The 17,500-nt window shown below is 45.7% G+C and overlaps 1 protein-coding gene across 11 annotated transcripts in view; it reads left to right on the top strand.

Annotated features, from left to right (window-relative positions):
* The window catches only part of hdac5 (histone deacetylase 5), a 113,452-nt gene that overhangs the window by 78,900 nt on the left and 17,052 nt on the right, over positions 1 to 17,500 (top strand). For 9 of the 11 annotated variants that reach the window (XR_009203430.1, XM_058377632.1, XM_058377626.1 and 6 more), the window contains 6 exons: positions 1,701 to 1,832; positions 1,978 to 2,090; positions 5,222 to 5,341; positions 5,422 to 5,638; positions 5,908 to 6,113; positions 9,493 to 9,777. Coding sequence is in view for 10 of the 11 variants with exons in the window: in XM_058377632.1 (XP_058233615.1) it covers positions 1,701 to 1,832; positions 1,978 to 2,090; positions 5,222 to 5,341; positions 5,422 to 5,638; positions 5,908 to 6,113; positions 9,493 to 9,777 (1,073 nt within the window). In the remaining variant the exon portion in view is untranslated. The remainder of the gene's footprint in view (positions 1 to 1,700; positions 1,833 to 1,977; positions 2,091 to 5,221; positions 5,342 to 5,421; positions 5,639 to 5,907; positions 6,114 to 9,492; positions 9,778 to 17,500) is intronic. The other 2 variants (XM_058377624.1, XM_058377625.1) reach the window with 1 other exon arrangement.

The raw sequence follows: 17,500 nt of genomic DNA, 5'->3' as shown, positions 1-17,500 counted from the left end.
ACACACTCACACTCACCACACACACACACATACACACACAGTCACCACACACACACATACACACACAGTCACCACACACACACTCACACTCACCACACACACACACATACACACACAGTCACCACACACACACATACACACACAGTCACCACACACACACATACACACACAGTCACCACACACACACACACACTCACACTCACCACACATACACACACAGTCACCACACACACACTCACACTCACCACACATACACACACAGTCACCACACACACACACACACACACACAGTCACCACACACACATACACACACACACACACACAAACACACACACTCACCACACACACACACATACACACACAGTCACCACACACACACATACACACACAGTCACCACACACACACATACACACACACTCACCACACACACACTCACACTCACCACACACACACACATACACACACAGTCACCACACACACACTCACCACACACACACTCACACTCACCACACATACACACACACTCACCACACACACACACACTCACCACACACACACAGTCACCACACACTCACCACACACACAGTCACCACACTCACCACACACACAGTCACCACACACTCACCACACACACACACAGTCACCACACTCACCACACACACTCACCACACACACACAGTCACCACACACACACACACAGTCACCACACACTCACCACACACACACAGTCACCACACACTCACCACACACACACACAGTCACCACACTCACCACACACACTCACCACACACACACAGTCACCACACTCACCACACACACTCACCACACACACACAGTCACCACACACACACACACACACACACACACAGTCACCACACTCACCACACACACACAGTCACCACACACACACACACACACACAGTCACCACACTCACCACACACACACAGTCACCACACACACACACACACACACACAGTCACCACACTCACCACACACACACAGTCACCACACACACACACACACACACACACACACAGTCACCACACTCACCACACACACACACACAGTCACCACACTCACCACACACACACAGTCACCACACTCACCACACACACACAGTCACCACACTCAACACACACACACACACACATACACTCACCACACACACACACACACACTCACATACACTCACCACACTCACACATACACTCACCACACACACACAAACCACACACAGGCCCCCCTTTTTAACCACTTTGACATCAGTTTGACGTGTGTGTGGCTTGTGTGTGTGTGTGTGTGTGGTTTGTGTGTGTGTGTGGTTTGTGTGTGTGTGTGTGTGGTAAGTGTGTGTTTACACTAATGGTAGCTGTCCGTGGTCCTGATTAGTCTGTTGCTTCCTTTAATGATGTCATCATTCATGTCTATTTCTTGCTTTATATTCTCTCTTTCTCTCTCTATCATTCTGTTTCTTTTCTTTCCTCATTATCTGTTTTCTTTCTCTGCTTTTCATTTACTTCTCTTCCCTCATCACTTACTGTCTCTCTCTCTTTTTATCTGTCTCTTACTCTGGTTTATCCTTCTTTGTGTCTCTCTCATCTTATTTTATCTCTTTATTTCTCCCCTCTTTCTCTCTCTCTCTCCCTCTCTCTCTCTCTCTTTCTCTCACTCTCTCTCTCTCTCTCTCTCTCTCTCAGCGTCAGAGCCCAATCTGAAGGTTCGCTCACGGTTAAAACAGAAGGTTGCTGAAAGGAGGAGTAGTCCATTACTGCGCCGTAAAGACGGCACCGTCATCAGCACCTTCAAGAAGAGAGCCATCGAGATCTCAGGTAAACACACACACACACACACACACACATTTACAGCTATCACTATCACTTGTGCATAGTTGCACATGGACACAAACACAGAAGTCCTTAAATGTTTAATTTTACTATAGTCAGTTTACTATTGTGTGTGTGTGTGTGTGTACAGTCTCCTCCATGTGCAGCAGCGCCCCTGGCTCAGGCCCCAGCTCCCCCAACAGCTCCAACAGCGCCATTGCCGAGAACGGCTCCAGCGGCTCAGTCCCAAATATCCACGCCGAGGTGAGCTGCACTTCAACACCCTCGAAGTCTTCTTCTCTGAAACATGAAACATTTTCTCTTTCCTCTAAAATATGTTCATTAAAGGAGAAGTTCACTTCCAAAACAAAACTCTACAAATCATTCCCTCACCCCCTGATCATCCAAGATGTTCATGTCTTTCTTTCTTCAGTCGTAAAGAAATGATGTTCTTTGAGGAAAATATTTCAGGATCTTTCTCCATATAGTGGACTTCAATGGTGTCCGAGAGTCTGAATGCAGGTTAAATGCAGCTCCAAAGAGCTCTAAGCCCAGGAAGAAGGCTCTTATCTAGCCACACCATTGGCCATTTTCTTAGAAAAATTAAAAATCGTATACTTTTTAACCACAAAAGCTTGTTTAGCACTAGCTCTGTGATGCTACAGACTACGTAATCACATCAGAAGGTCACGCGTGACGTAGGCGGAGCTACAGACCCAGTGTTTACAAAGCGAACGTGCAAAGACCAAGGAAGTGTAAACAAGTCCAGCGCTCTTTACTAACAAAAAGGTAGAAGGAGAAGGTCTGGGTGTGTTGATGTCCAGGTGCAGAGCGAGTGACCACAGCTTCAATCACTCAGGATTTTTTAAAGCCAATTTTTGAGCAGTCACGTTATTTCCAAGTGGACGTTTTAGGTTTAAAATGATTTCCACGTCCAGGGTACACACACACACACACACGAACAGAGCGTTTTAACCCAAAAACTGACACAAAGACACATAATTTTGTGTCATTCCACACACAACAGAGCGCTCCTCCTTCTCCACACGCGTAAACACTGGGTCTGTAGCTCCGCCTATGTCACACGTGACCTTCCGACGTGATTACATAGTATGTAGCGTCGCAGACGCGCATTCCAGAGCTAGTGCTAGACGAGCTTTTGTGGTTAAAAAGTCTACAATTTTTTATTTTTCTAAGAAAATGACCGATTTGTCTAGATAAGAGCCTTCTTCCTGTGCTGGGATCGAGGTTTAGAGCTGCATTTAAACTGCATTCAGGAAGGTCAGACTCTCGGGCACCATTGAAGTCCACTATATGGAGAAAGATCCTGAAATGTTTTACTCAAAAAACATAATTTCTTTATGACTGGACAAAGAAAGACATGAACATCTTGGATAATCGGGGGTGAGGGAATGATTTGTAGATTTTTGTTCTGGAAGTGAACTTCTCCTTTAATACCAGTAATTAATTGGTGTTCTTCATATCCATATGCACGTTTCCATGGTGACCGCATGCTATTCCACTGTGTTCACCTGTTTTGCATTATCTCGTGTGTTGATCTTATCGCCTCTGTTGACTCGATTCAGGTTATGTTTTGTCGCGAAGTCTTGCCTAACGCTATCGTGTCCTGTTCGCTAGTTAGTCTTGGTCTGGTGCACTTTGACCCCTGTTTTGAGAACAACAAATGATCTGCCCAAATAAATCAAATGCAAATGGAGGTAAGAAGATGTAAAAGGAAACGTGAGTGATTTTGTTGTCGTTTAATAATTTACAGGCGTGTCTGACACGTGGAGTCTGTGGAGTCCACCCTGTATTCGTTCTCAGATCCCTCTGTTTTCCCTGGGAATGATTAGGTTTTAAGAGCAGACTTGTAGCCTGGCCCTCAGGAGATAGGATTGTGTGTGTGTGGTGAGGTAAAGTGGCTTAGAGAACATTTTGCCCGAGGCACACAGATATAGTAAGTCTAATAACGGTGTTGTTATGAGCTCTTGTTTTCTAGCTCCGTGTGCTTTTTACGTCATTGTTGTCATGGGATTGAGTAATTGTTTGGTTTTGCCAATCTGTTTTATTTCCTGCCTTTTGTGTTTCCGCACCGAGGGCATTTTATATTCCTGCGCCTAATCAATCCACTTTATGGCTTTGGGGGGAGAAAGGAGGGGGAGAGAACAGCGCAGTCAATGAAAGCCTGGCGTAAGTGGGGCAATAAATACAGCACACATCAGAGCTGTCAGCTGGCAATTTTCTGCCTCCTGGTTCGCTCGATTGCTGCCGCTTTCGTCTTCCTCTCAACGTCCCATGACATAACCAGAGGCTCATTATTGGCCTCGGCCGCTACGTGTGTGTGTGTTTTCAATATTATGCCCAAAAATAGCCAGCAGAGATGTAGAAGGTTACTGCCCCCACCGCCGGGGCCGTTACGCCGGGGCCGTGTGGAGAGCGCAGTGCTGACGTCATCCACGCTGCAAACAGGCCGTGAACTTCTCTTTTCTTCCTCTTCCTAATTGGACGTTTATTCGCAGCGGGACGCGTGTTGAGTCAGAGCCAGAGTGACGTCAGAGCCGAGCGGGCCAAGCGCCGCGTCTGATTCGCCGCTGATTCACAGAGACAGAAAAAGAGATGTGTGCTTCTTTCTTTTTTTTAAAAAAAAAGAAAACGAATGAATAAGAGCAAGCTGCTGAATGGTGGAGTGAAAAAAAAAAGATCGTTAGGAATAAATTAGCCTTTTCATTCACCGTCTTCCATAAAAACACTCCGTCAGCTTCGTCACGGATCTAAATACAGAACCGGAAAAAATCGAAAGCTACGACCCGGTTCTCTGCGTTCTGTTGAGTTTAATTGGCCGCTAAATCCGGCTTCGGCCTCGGCGCTTGCGTTTGCGTCACTGTAGTCGGAGAAACTCACACGTGCTTCCTCCATGTCTCTTCTTCTCTTCTTCTTCTTCTTCTTTTGTTTTATCACTGGCCCTTGCTTTCATGCTATTAAGTCACTCCTGTGGGACTAGTCTTGGTGCTTGAACTTCCTGGTCCTGCTGCACACTTGCCTCGCCTCAAGTTCATAGGCTTCAGTTCTTCAGCTTCAGAACCTAGGATAAAGTTCCTGGATCTTGAATTCCTTCAGCACTTTAATTCCTGGAGTTAAAATATCTAGAGTAGTGTTTTTGAGCTCAGATTTCTGGGCGTAAATGTCTGGGTTGAAGTTCTTTCTTTAGGTTCCTGGATTTTTGAGCTGAAGATTATTTCCTGGGCTTTAATGAGAACATGCAGGTGTCTCCACTCACCTGTTAGTCCACTGAGAGCCACAGCAGTGTGAGCATTAGCCTGGATCTACAGATGATGAGAATTGGTCCAGAGGTCTCACATTTGTGTGTGTGTGTGTGTGTGTGTGTGTGTGTGTAGCAGCTGCGTTCCCTGCACCAGTCTCTGAACACAGACGGAGCAGTGAGTCCTCTGAGCCTGTACACGTCTCCGTCTCTGCCCAACATCTCTCTGGGTCTGCCGGCGAACGCACACATCACTGTGAGTCCTGCACCACATCTCCTACACCTGCTTACCTCAGAGGTGACCGCATGCTCTAACCCCGCCCTCTCTCTCATCAGGCTCCTCAGAAGCTCGGGGTTCAGCCGGAGGCGGAGCGGCAGGTGCAGGGGGTGCGTCAGGGGGGCGTGTTGGGGAAGTTTGGGAGTGGCTCGTCCGTGTCCGTGTGTCTGGACTCGGAGCCTCCGTCTGCCACAAACAGCCACAGCAGCCACAACTCACTACTGCAGCACGTCCTCCTGCTCGAGCAGGCCAGGCAACAGAGCGCGCTGCTCGCAGGTAACACACACACACATACACACACACACACACACTGTTACACATGCAATGTTACACATACACACACACTGTTACACACACACACTGTTACACACGCAATGTTACACACACACCCACACACACACACACACACAGTTACAGGCACACTGTTATACACACAGTTACAGACTGTTAAGCACACTATTACACACACACTTTTACACAGATACGTACAGGTACTGGTTCTGAGAACATTCTCAGCAGTGTTAATAGTCCCTCCTTCCTCTTAGTACCCATGTACGGCCAGTCGCCGTTGGTTACGGGTGAACGGGTCTCCAGCAGCATGAGGACGGTCAGTAAACTGCCTCGACACCGCCCTCTGGCCCGCACGCAGTCGGCTCCGTTACCACAGACCCCACAGGCGCTGCAGCACCTTGTTATCCAACAGCAGCACCAGCACTTCCTGGAGAAACAGAAACACTACCAGCTCAATAAGGTACCACAGAGTTACACTGAGTTACACTGTTACACCGAGTTACACTGTTACACTGAGTTACACTGTTACACTGAGTTACGCTGTTACACTGAGTTACACTGTTACACTGAGTTACACTGTTACACTGAGTTACACTGTTACACTGAGTTACACTGTTACACTGAGTTACACTGTTACACCGAGTTACACTGTTACACCGAGTTACACTGTTACACTGAGTTACACTGTTAAACTGAGTTACACTGTTACACTGAGTTACACTGTTACACTGAGTTACACTGAGTTACACTGTTACACTGAGCTATACTGTTACACTGAGTTACGCTGTTACACTGAGTTACACTGTTACACTGAGTTACACTGTTACACTGAGTTACACTGTTACACTGAGTTACACTGAGTTACACTGTTACACTGAGCTATACTGTTACACTGAGTTATGCTGTTACACTGAGTTACACTGTTACACTGAGCTATACTGTTACACTGAGTTACACTGTTACACTGAGTTACACTGTTAGACTGAGTTACACTGTTAGACTGAGTTACACTGTTACACTGAGTTACACTGTTACACTGAGCTATACTGTTACACTGAGTTACACTGTTACACTGAGTTACACTGTTAGACTGAGCTATACTGTTACACTGAGTTACACTGTTACACTGAGCTATACTGTTACACTGAGCTATACTGTTACACTGAGTTACACTGTTACACTGAGTTACACTGTTACACTGAGCTATACTGTTACACTGAGTTACACTGTTACACTGAGTTACACTGTTACACTGAGTTACACTGTTAGACTGAGTTACACTGTTAGACTGAGTTACACTGTTAGACTGAGTTACACTGTTACACTGAGTTACACTGTTACACTGAGTTACACTGTTAGACTGAGCTATACTGTTACACTGAGTTACACTGTTACACTGTTACACTGAGCTATACTGTTACACTGAGTTACACTGTTAGACTGAGTTATACTGTTACACTGTTACACTGAGTTACACTGTTACACTTAGTTACACTGTTAGACTGAGCTATACTGTTACACTGAGTTACGCTGTTACACTGAGTTACACTGTTACACTGAGCTATACTGTTACACTGAGTTACACTGTTACACTGAGCTATACTGTTACACTGAGCTATACTGTTACACTGAGCTATACTGTTACACTGAGTTACACTGTTACACTGAGTTACACTGTTACACTGAGTTACACTGTTACACTGAGCTATACTGTTACACTGAGTTACGCTGTTACACTGAGTTACGCTGTTACACTGTTACACTGAGCTATACTGTTACACTGAGTTACACTGTTACACTGAGTTACACTGTTACACTGAGCTATACTGTTACACTGAGTTACACTGTTACACTGAGTTATACTGTTACACTGAGTTACACTGTTACACTGAGCTATACTGTTACACTGAGTTACGCTGTTAGACTGAGTTATGCTGTTACACTGAGCTATACTGTTACACTGAGTTACACTGTTACACTGAGCTACACTGTTAGACTGAGTTACGCTGTTAGACTGAGTTACACTGTTACACTGAGCTATACTGTTACACTGAGTTACACTGTTACACTGAGTTACACTGTTACACTGAGTTACGCTGTTACACTGAGTTACACTGTTACACTGAGCTATACTGTTACACTGAGTTACACTGTTAGACTGAGTTATGCTGTTACACTGAGTTACACTGTTACACTGAGTTACACTGTTACACTGAGTTACGCTGTTACACTGAGTTACACTGTTAGACTGAGTTACACTGTTACACTGAGTTACGCTGTTACACTGAGCTATACTGTTACACTGAGTTACACTGTTACACTGAGTTACACTGTTACACTGAGTTACACTGTTACACTGAGCTATACTGTTACACTGAGTTACACTGTTACACTGAGTTACACTGTTACACTGAGTTACGCTGTTACACTGAGCTATACTGTTACACTGAGTTACACTGTTACACTGAGTTACGCTGTTACACTGAGCTATACTGTTACACTGAGCTATACTGTTACACTGAGTTACACTGTTACACTGAGTTACACTGTTACACTGAGTTACGCTGTTACACTGAGCTATACTGTTACACTGAGTTACACTGAGTTACGCTGTTACACTGAGCTATACTGTTACACTGAGCTATACTGTTACACTGAGTTACACTGTTACACTGAGTTACACTGTTACACTGAGCTATACTGTTACACTGAGCTATACTGTTACACTGAGTTACGCTGTTACACTGAGTTACACTGTTACACTGAGCTATACTGTTACACTGAGTTACACTGTTACACTGAGCTATACTGTTACACTGAGCTATACTGTTACACTGAGCTATACTGTTACACTGAGTTACACTGTTACACTGAGTTACACTGTTACACTGAGTTACACTGTTAGACTGAGCTATACTGTTACACTGAGTTACGCTGTTACACTGAGTTACGCTGTTACACTGTTACACTGAGCTATACTGTTACACTGAGTTACACTGTTACACTGAGTTACACTGTTACACTGAGCTATACTGTTACACTGAGTTACACTGTTACACTGAGTTATACTGTTACACTGAGTTACACTGTTACACTGAGCTATACTGTTACACTGAGTTACGCTGTTAGACTGAGTTATGCTGTTACACTGAGCTATACTGTTACACTGAGTTACACTGTTACACTGAGCTACACTGTTAGACTGAGTTACGCTGTTAGACTGAGTTACACTGTTACACTGAGCTATACTGTTACACTGAGTTACACTGTTACACTGAGTTACACTGTTACACTGAGTTACGCTGTTACACTGAGTTACACTGTTACACTGAGCTATACTGTTACACTGAGTTACACTGTTAGACTGAGTTATGCTGTTACACTGAGTTACACTGTTACACTGAGTTACACTGTTACACTGAGTTACGCTGTTACACTGAGTTACACTGTTACACTGAGTTACACTGTTACACTGAGTTACACTGTTACACTGAGCTATACTGTTACACTGAGCTATACTGTTACACTGAGTTACGCTGTTACACTGAGTTACACTGTTACACTGAGTTACACTGTTACACTGAGCTATACTGTTACACTGAGCTATACTGTTACACTGAGTTACGCTGTTACACTGAGCTATACTGTTACACTGAGCTATACTGTTACACTGATTGCCACTGATGCCATCAATTGCCCACAGTTATTAGAATTTTGGCTTGAGATAAACTTTGGATGAATGTGAATTTTAAATATTCCGTTTATTATCTTGCATCTTAAAGATCTTATCCCGCTGAGCACTAACACAATAAACCGCAAATATAAAATCTGTCTATCAGATCCTCTCCAAAGGGGTGGAGCTCCCACGTCAACCCCCCACCCACCCCGAGGAGACGGAGGAGGAGCTTACGGAGACAGCGGAGATGCCGGAAGAGTGGGGGGAGGGGCCCGAGCGTGTGAGGGAGAGTCTAAGCAAGGAAAGTTCGGGCGAGACCACGCCCCCTTCTGAGCGTGTGATCCAGCTAAAAGGCGAGAGCACGGAGAGCGACCTAGAGGAAGAGGACGATGAAGACGAAGCCATCGAGCTGAAGGAGTGCGATGAAGAGGGCGACCCCTACAGGCAGGTGAGGAGGGTGGAACTTTCTTTCTTTTTTCTTTCTTTCTTTTTGTAGAATAAATAATAATTGGATTTTATGAACGAATAGAAAACTATAAGCAGATCCTGTGATGTCTTTAAAAAATATAATAATAAAATTTCCATTGATAATAATCTAGAGAAGTCTCAGGCAGCCGGAGCTGGAGCATCTGGTGCTGCATAAGCGTAACATCTCCTCTGCAGCGCTGCACTCCAGCACTTCCTCCAGCTTCAAGTGCTTTCTCCATGCCCGTAGCTGCTCTTTGTTATTTCATCACTCAGTTCTGCTGTCTGCTATATTTGGCTCTGCTTTTCCTCTCGCGCTCTCGTTCAGTTCCTTTGTGTAACGTCCTTCACCCTTTGCACTCTAACGTGTTGCGAAAGCAGTGCTGATGAAATCGAGGCCGTGCTGACGCACGCCGCCGCGCCACACCGATGTCTGTCCACTGTCCCACACAGTCCGAGTGTCTGTGTGTGTGCGTGTGTATGCAAACAGTTCAGCTTTAATCAGATAGAAAACAGGGAGTTTTAGGTACACAGGCCACGCCTCCTTCACTGTGACTGACAGTTACACAGACCATGCCTCTTTCACTGTGAATGACATTTACCCAATCCACACCTCCTTCACTATGACTGAGAGTTACACAGGCCACGCCTTCTTCACTGTGACTGACAGTTACACAGGCCACACCTCCTTCACTGTGACTGAGAGTTACACAGGCCACACCTTCTTCACTGTGAATGACATTTACACAGGCCACACTTCCTTCACTGAGACTGACAGATACACAGGCCACACCTCCTTCACTGAGACTAACAGTTACACAAGCCACACCTCCTTCAGTGAGACTCACAGGTACACAGGCCACACCTCCCTCAATGGCACGAACAGGTAACCTCATTCACCTCCTTTACTGGGAGTGACACAAAGGCCACGCCTCTTTCACCTCTCTGATTAGGAGTGACAGACTCAGAGGACGTGTTCTTCCTCTGAATCTTAAAGAATCCTCTTTCCTGTAACTGACAGAGAGACCATGCCACGCCTCTTCCACTGTGACTGACAGTAACAAAGGCCACTCCTCTTCCACTGTGACTGACAGTAACAAAGGCCACTCCTCTTCCACTGTGACTGACAGTAGCAAAGGCCACTCCTCTTCCACTGTGACTGACAGTAACAAAGGCCACTCCTCTTCCACTGTGACTGACAGTAACAAAGGCCACTCCTCTTCCACTGTGACTGACAGTAACAAAGGCCACTCCTCTTCCACTGTGACTGACAGTAACAAAGGCCACTCCTCTTCCACTGTGACTGACAGTAACAAAGGCCACCCCTCTTCCACTGTGACTGACAGTAACAAAGGCCACTCCTCTTCCACTGTGACTGACAGTAACAAAGGCCATGCCTCTTCCACTGTGACTGACAGTAACAAAGGCCACTCCTCTTCCACTGTGACTGACAGTAACAAAGGCCACTCCTCTTCCACTGTGACTGACAGTAACAAAGGCCACTCCTCTTCCACTGTGACTGACAGTAACAAAGGCCACTCCTCTTTCACTGTGACTGACAGTAACAAAGGCCACTCCTCTTCCACTGTGACTGACAGTAACAAAGGCCACTCCTCTTCCACTGTGACTGACAGTAACAAAGGCCACTCCTCTTCCACTGTGACTGACAGTAACAAAGGCCACTCCTCTTCCACTGTGACTGACAGTAACAAAGGCCACTCCTCTTCCACTGTGACTGACAGTAACAAAGGCCACTCCTCTTCCACTGTGACTGACAGTAACAAAGGCCACTCCTCTTCCACTGTGACTGACAGTAACAAAGGCCACTCCTCTTCCACTGTGACTGACAGTAACAAAGGCCACGCTTCCTTCACTGTGACTGACAGTAACAAAGGCCACTCCTCTTCCACTGTGACTGACAGTAACAAAGGCCACTCCTCTTCCACTGTGACTGACAGTAACAAAGGCCACTCCTCTTTCACTGTGACTGACAGTAACAAAGGCCACTCCTCTTCCACTGTGGCTGACAGTAACAAAGGCCACTCCTCTTTCACTGTGACTGACAGTAACAAAGGCCACTCCTCTTCCACTGTGACTGACAGTAACAAAGGCCACTCCTCTTTCACTGTGACTGACAGTAACAAAGGCCACTCCTCTTTCACTGTGACTGACAGTAGCAAAGGCCACTCCTCTTTCACTGTGACTGACAGTAACAAAGGCCACTCCTCTTTCACTGTGACTGACAGTAACAAAGGCCACTCCTCTTCCACTGTGGCTGACAGTAACAAAGGCCACTCCTCTTCCACTGTGACTGACAGTAACAAAGGCCACGCCTCTTCCACTGTGACTGACAGTAACAAAGGCCACTCCTCTTTCACTGTGACTGACAGTAACAAAGGCCACTCCTCTTCCACTGTGACTGACAGTAACAAAGGCCACTCCTCTTCCACTGTGACTGACAGTAACAAAGGCCACTCCTCTTCCACTGTGACTGACAGTAACAAAGGCCACTCCTCTTCCACTGTGACTGACAGTAACAAAGGCCACGCCTCTTTCACTGTGACTGACAGTAACAAAGGCCACTCCTCTTCCACTGTGACTGACAGTAACAAAGGCCACTCCTCTTCCACTGTGACTGACAGTAACAAAGGCCACGCTTCCTTCACTGGGGCTGACAGTAACAAAGGCCACTCCTCTTCCACTGTGACTGACAGTAACAAAGGCCACTCCTCTTCCACTGTGACTGACAGTAACAAAGGCCACTCCTCTTTCACTGTGACTGACAGTAACAAAGGCCACTCCTCTTCCACTGTGACTGACAGTAACAAAGGCCACTCCTCTTCCATTGTGACTGACAGTAGCAAAGGCCACTCCTCTTCCACTGTGACTGACAGTAACAAAGGCCACTCCTCTTTCACTGGGGCTGACAGTAGCAAAGGCCACGCTTCCTTCACTGTGACTGACAGTAACAAAGGCCACTCCTCTTCCACTGTGACTGACAGTAACAAAGGCCACTCCTCTTCCACTGTGACTGACAGTAACAAAGGCCACTCCTCTTTCACTGTGACTGACAGTAACAAAGGCCACTCCTCTTCCACTGTGGCTGACAGTAACAAAGGCCACTCCTCTTTCACTGTGACTGACAGTAACAAAGGCCACTCCTCTTCCACTGTGACTGACAGTAACAAAGGCCACTCCTCTTTCACTGTGACTGACAGTAACAAAGGCCACTCCTCTTTCACTGTGACTGACAGTAGCAAAGGCCACTCCTCTTTCACTGTGACTGACAGTAACAAAGGCCACTCCTCTTTCACTGTGACTGACAGTAACAAAGGCCACTCCTCTTTCACTGTGACTGACAGTAACAAAGGCCACTCCTCTTCCACTGTGGCTGACAGTAACAAAGGCCACTCCTCTTTCACTGTGACTGACAGTAACAAAGGCCACTCCTCTTTCACTGTGACTGACAGTAACAAAGGCCACTCCTCTTTCACTGTGACTGACAGTAACAAAGGCCACTCCTCTTTCACTGTGACTGACAGTAACAAAGGCCACTCCTCTTCCACTGTGACTGACAGTAACAAAGGCCACTCCTCTTTCACTGTGACTGACAGTAACAAAGGCCACTCCTCTTCCACTGTGGCTGACAGTAACAAAGGCCACTCCTCTTTCACTGTGACTGACAGTAACAAAGGCCACTCCTCTTTCACTGTGACTGACAGTAACAAAGGCCACGCTTCCTTCACTGTGACTGACAGTAACAAAGGCCACTCCTCTTTCACTGGGGCTGACAGATATCATATCAGAGTCATAACCGAGTGTTTTGAATTTATTTAACAATGTTCCGTTAAACAAGTGAGATGATCCACATACACACTTACACATGGGAATTACCTGGAAATTCCCGGGACAGGGGCAAGTGTGAACGGAAGCAGAAACATTCCCGGGAAATCTTAATAACCGTGTCCAGGACTCCTGAAAGTATTACATGTTTCTTGTATCTGAGATCTTTATAATCTTAATAGACACAGTGTCCGTTTATATGGGGTTGGGGGGGGCACTTCCTTTTGGGGTGTGCTTCACTGGGTAATGCTCACTCCCTGACCCCTCTCTAAGGCACTACTATGACCGTGTGATGGCGGCGCTGGCGCAGTGAATCAGGCACTTGTGTGTTGCTGCGCATTCATTTGCATAACATAAGCTCGAAGAAGTCGCTCCGCAGTGGGGTGTGACACTCATCACTCGTCTACACACACACACACACACACACACACATCCTTGAATGAGGGATGAATGAGAGAGATGGAGAGAGAGACTCCTCCTCCTTCTCCCTGAGATCATTGAGGAAAAAAAGTCCAGAAAAGCATTAGAATTCATACCGCATCCTCCTGCTGCTGCAGCAGACGCAGACACACACACACACACACACATACACACACACACATACACACAAGCACACACACACACACCCTGCCCTATGAATGGACGCGTCCATCTCTGACTCATCTCTCCAGGGTGAATCATCGCCTCCTCTCGCCCCCGCCTCGTCTGCCCTGCACTTCACACCCAATCACAACCCACCAGCTCTGTGTGTGTGTGTGTGTGTGTGTGTGTTAAGGCATATTACAAAGCATTCGGGGGTGTTGTTGTTGTATTTCGTTGTGAGTTTAGTCATCTCATTGAGACAACGTCCTCTCAAACGCCTTCGTGGTCAAGCACAGATATTAGACTACACACGCACACACGCACGCACACACACGCGCACACACACACACACACAGAGGTACAAAGTGTGTGTGTGTGTGTGTGTGTCTGCTGCTTCTCTACTTGTCTCTCCAAGTGCCTGGAATACAAATGTGATCCTACACACCCTCTGAAGATGGAGAGGGAGGGGCAAGAGTGAGAGAGAGAAAGATAGAGAGATAGAGAGGGAGAGAAAAAGAGAGAGAGTGAGGGAGAGAGAGACAGAGAGAAATGCAGCATCTTTTCTAAATAACAAAAAAACTGTATGTGTGTGTGTGTGTGTGTGTGTGTATGTATATGTGTGTGAGTTCCTCCTGGTTCCCGAAAAGATCTCTGGGTTCCTGAGCTCATAAAAAAAAAAGGTTCTGCAAGTTCCTGGGTGTCTTCATTTCCTGAGTTCATGAAACAGTTCTTCAGTTCCTGAAAAGGTTCCCGAAAAAAGGTTCCTGAGCTTGTGGTAACGTTCTTTATTTCCTAAGCCTGTGAGAAGGTTCTCTCTTTCTTGAAAGCTCCAGAGCTTCCTGAGTTCCTGGACCACTTCACTTCCTGAAAAAATGTTTCTGAGTTTGTGGAATGTTCCCGAGCTCCTGTATGAAGATTCCTCAGACTGGGAAGAAGTTTTCAGGTTCTTGAAAAGGTTCTTGAGCTACCTGTAGATCTTTACTTTCTGAGAAATGGTTTCAGAGTTCATTAGAAGGTTCTCCAGATCCTGAAGAACGTTTTCCCCCAAACTCCTGGTTCCTGGGTTTCTTTATTTCCTAAATAGAATCTTATAAGTTATGAAAAGGTGGGAAAAAACATGTTGCTGATGAAAAATGTTTCCAAACTCATGAGAAGGTTCTTCAGAAGGTTCTTCTGTAGTTCCTGAGTCCCTTTACTTCCTGAAAAAAGGGTTTGAGTTCATGAGGAGGTGAAAGACTTCCTGTGCATGAGAACAGGGTCTTTAGTTACTGAACAAAAATGGTTCTGGAGCTGGTGAGAAGGTGGAGTTTCTCCTGAAATCATTCTCCAGTTTGTGAAAAGCACTGCTGTGGTTCCATCAGAAAGTTATTGATTTGTAAAAGGAACTAAATTCCACAGAATCAGAAATCAGAGACTATGAGAACCTTCTGAATCAATTCTCTACTAACATGAATTTATATCATGGCTCCTGTCTTTTACACTCACACACACTCACACAAACTCGCGCACACACACTCACTCACACACACACACACACACACACTCAAGGAGAAAGACATTTTTATCCATGTGTGTGTGTCTGCTTCTTCTCCACTTGTCTCTGTGAGTGTCTGGAATACAAATGTGATCCTACACACACTCTGAAGATGGAGAGGGAGGAGCGTGAGAGGAGAGAAAGAGGAGAGAGAGACAGAGAGAGAGAGAGAGAGTAGTCATACACAGAGAGAGAGAGAGAGTAGTCATACACAGAGAGAGAGAGAGAGAGAGAGAGAGAGAGAGTAGTGATACACAGAGAGAGAGAGAGAGTAGTCATACACAGAGAGAGAGAGAGAGAGAGAGTAGTCATACACAGAGAGAGAGAGAGTAGTGATACACAGAGAGAAAGAGAGAGAGAGTAGTGATACACAGAGAGAGAGAGAGAGTAGTCATACACAGAGAGAGAGTAGTGATACACAGAGAGAAAGAGAGAGAGAGAGAGTAGTCATACACAGAGAGAGAGAGAGAGAGAGAGAGAGTAGTGATACACAGAGAGAGAGAGAGAGAGAGAGAGTAGTCATACACAGAGAGAGAGAGAGTAGTGATACACAGAGAGAGAGAGAGAGAGAGTAGTCATACACAGAGAGAGAGAGAGAGTAGTGATACACAGAGAGAAAGAGAGAGAGAGTAGTGATACACAGAGAGAGAGAGAGTAGTGATACACAGAGAGAGAGAGAGAGAGAGAGAGAGAGAGAGAGAGAGAGAGTAGTGATACACAGAGAGAGAGAGAGAGAGAGAGAGAGAGAGAGAGAGTAGTGATACAGAGAGAGAGAGAGAGAGAGAGAGAGTAGTGATACAGAGAGAGAGAGAGAGTAGTCATACACACAGAGAGAGAGAGAGAGAGTAGTCATACACAGAGAGAGAGAGAGAGAGAGAGAGTAGTGATACACAGAGAGAGAGAGAGACAGTTTATTGATACAGAGAGAGAGAGAGAGAGAGAGAGAGACAGTTTATTGATACAGAGAGAGAGAGAGTAATGATACACAGAGAGAGAGAGAGAGAGAGAGAGAGAGAGAGAGAGAGAGAGACAGTTTATTGATACAGAGAGAGAGAGAGAGTAATGATACACAGAGAGAGAGAGACAGTTTATTGATACAGAGAGAGAGAGAGTAATGATACAGAGAGAGAGAGAGAGAGAGAGAGAGAGAGACAGTTTATTGATACAGAGAGAGAGAGAGTAGTGATACACAGAGAGAGAGAGAGAGAGAGAGAGATGAAATGCAGTGTCTTGTCAATGAATGAAGCTAGCACTGCAACAGTGGTTCCTGAACTCTTCCTTGGTTCCTGAAAATGTTCCTGCATTCCCAAAAAGATGATTTAGTTCCTGTTTTTTTTCACATCCTCAGTAAATGGTCCTGAATCATGAAAAGGTTCTTCAAAGGTTTCTGAAAACATCCCGGAGATTCCTGAGAACTTTCTTTGGTTCCTGGGGGAAAAAAAGACTGGATTTATTTCCCCAAGCTCAGGATCCTCCAGTTTCTGAAGAATGAGTTTGTGAAAAGGTTCCTGGGTCCATTTAAAGATCTTATGAGGTAATTGATACTCATGGAAAGGTTCTTTGGTTCCTGAAATGGTTCTTTCTGATGTCCTGGATGTCTTCATTGCCTGGAAAAAGAAGGTTCCCTGGTTCATCAAAAGGTTCTAATAAAAATTTTTTTCCTGAAAAAGTTCTTTGCAGTGTTTTTGACCTTCTTCACCTGGACTTACAGATAAATAGGCCACGCCTTCTTCACCTGGACTTACAG

The sequence above is a fragment of the Hemibagrus wyckioides genome, linkage group LG24, assembly GCF_019097595.1.
Source record: "Hemibagrus wyckioides isolate EC202008001 linkage group LG24, SWU_Hwy_1.0, whole genome shotgun sequence".
In the NCBI taxonomy this organism is placed as follows: Eukaryota; Metazoa; Chordata; class Actinopteri; order Siluriformes; family Bagridae; genus Hemibagrus; species Hemibagrus wyckioides.
Note: the sequence above shows the minus strand (reverse complement) of the source record. Positions and strands in the feature narration are given on the sequence as shown.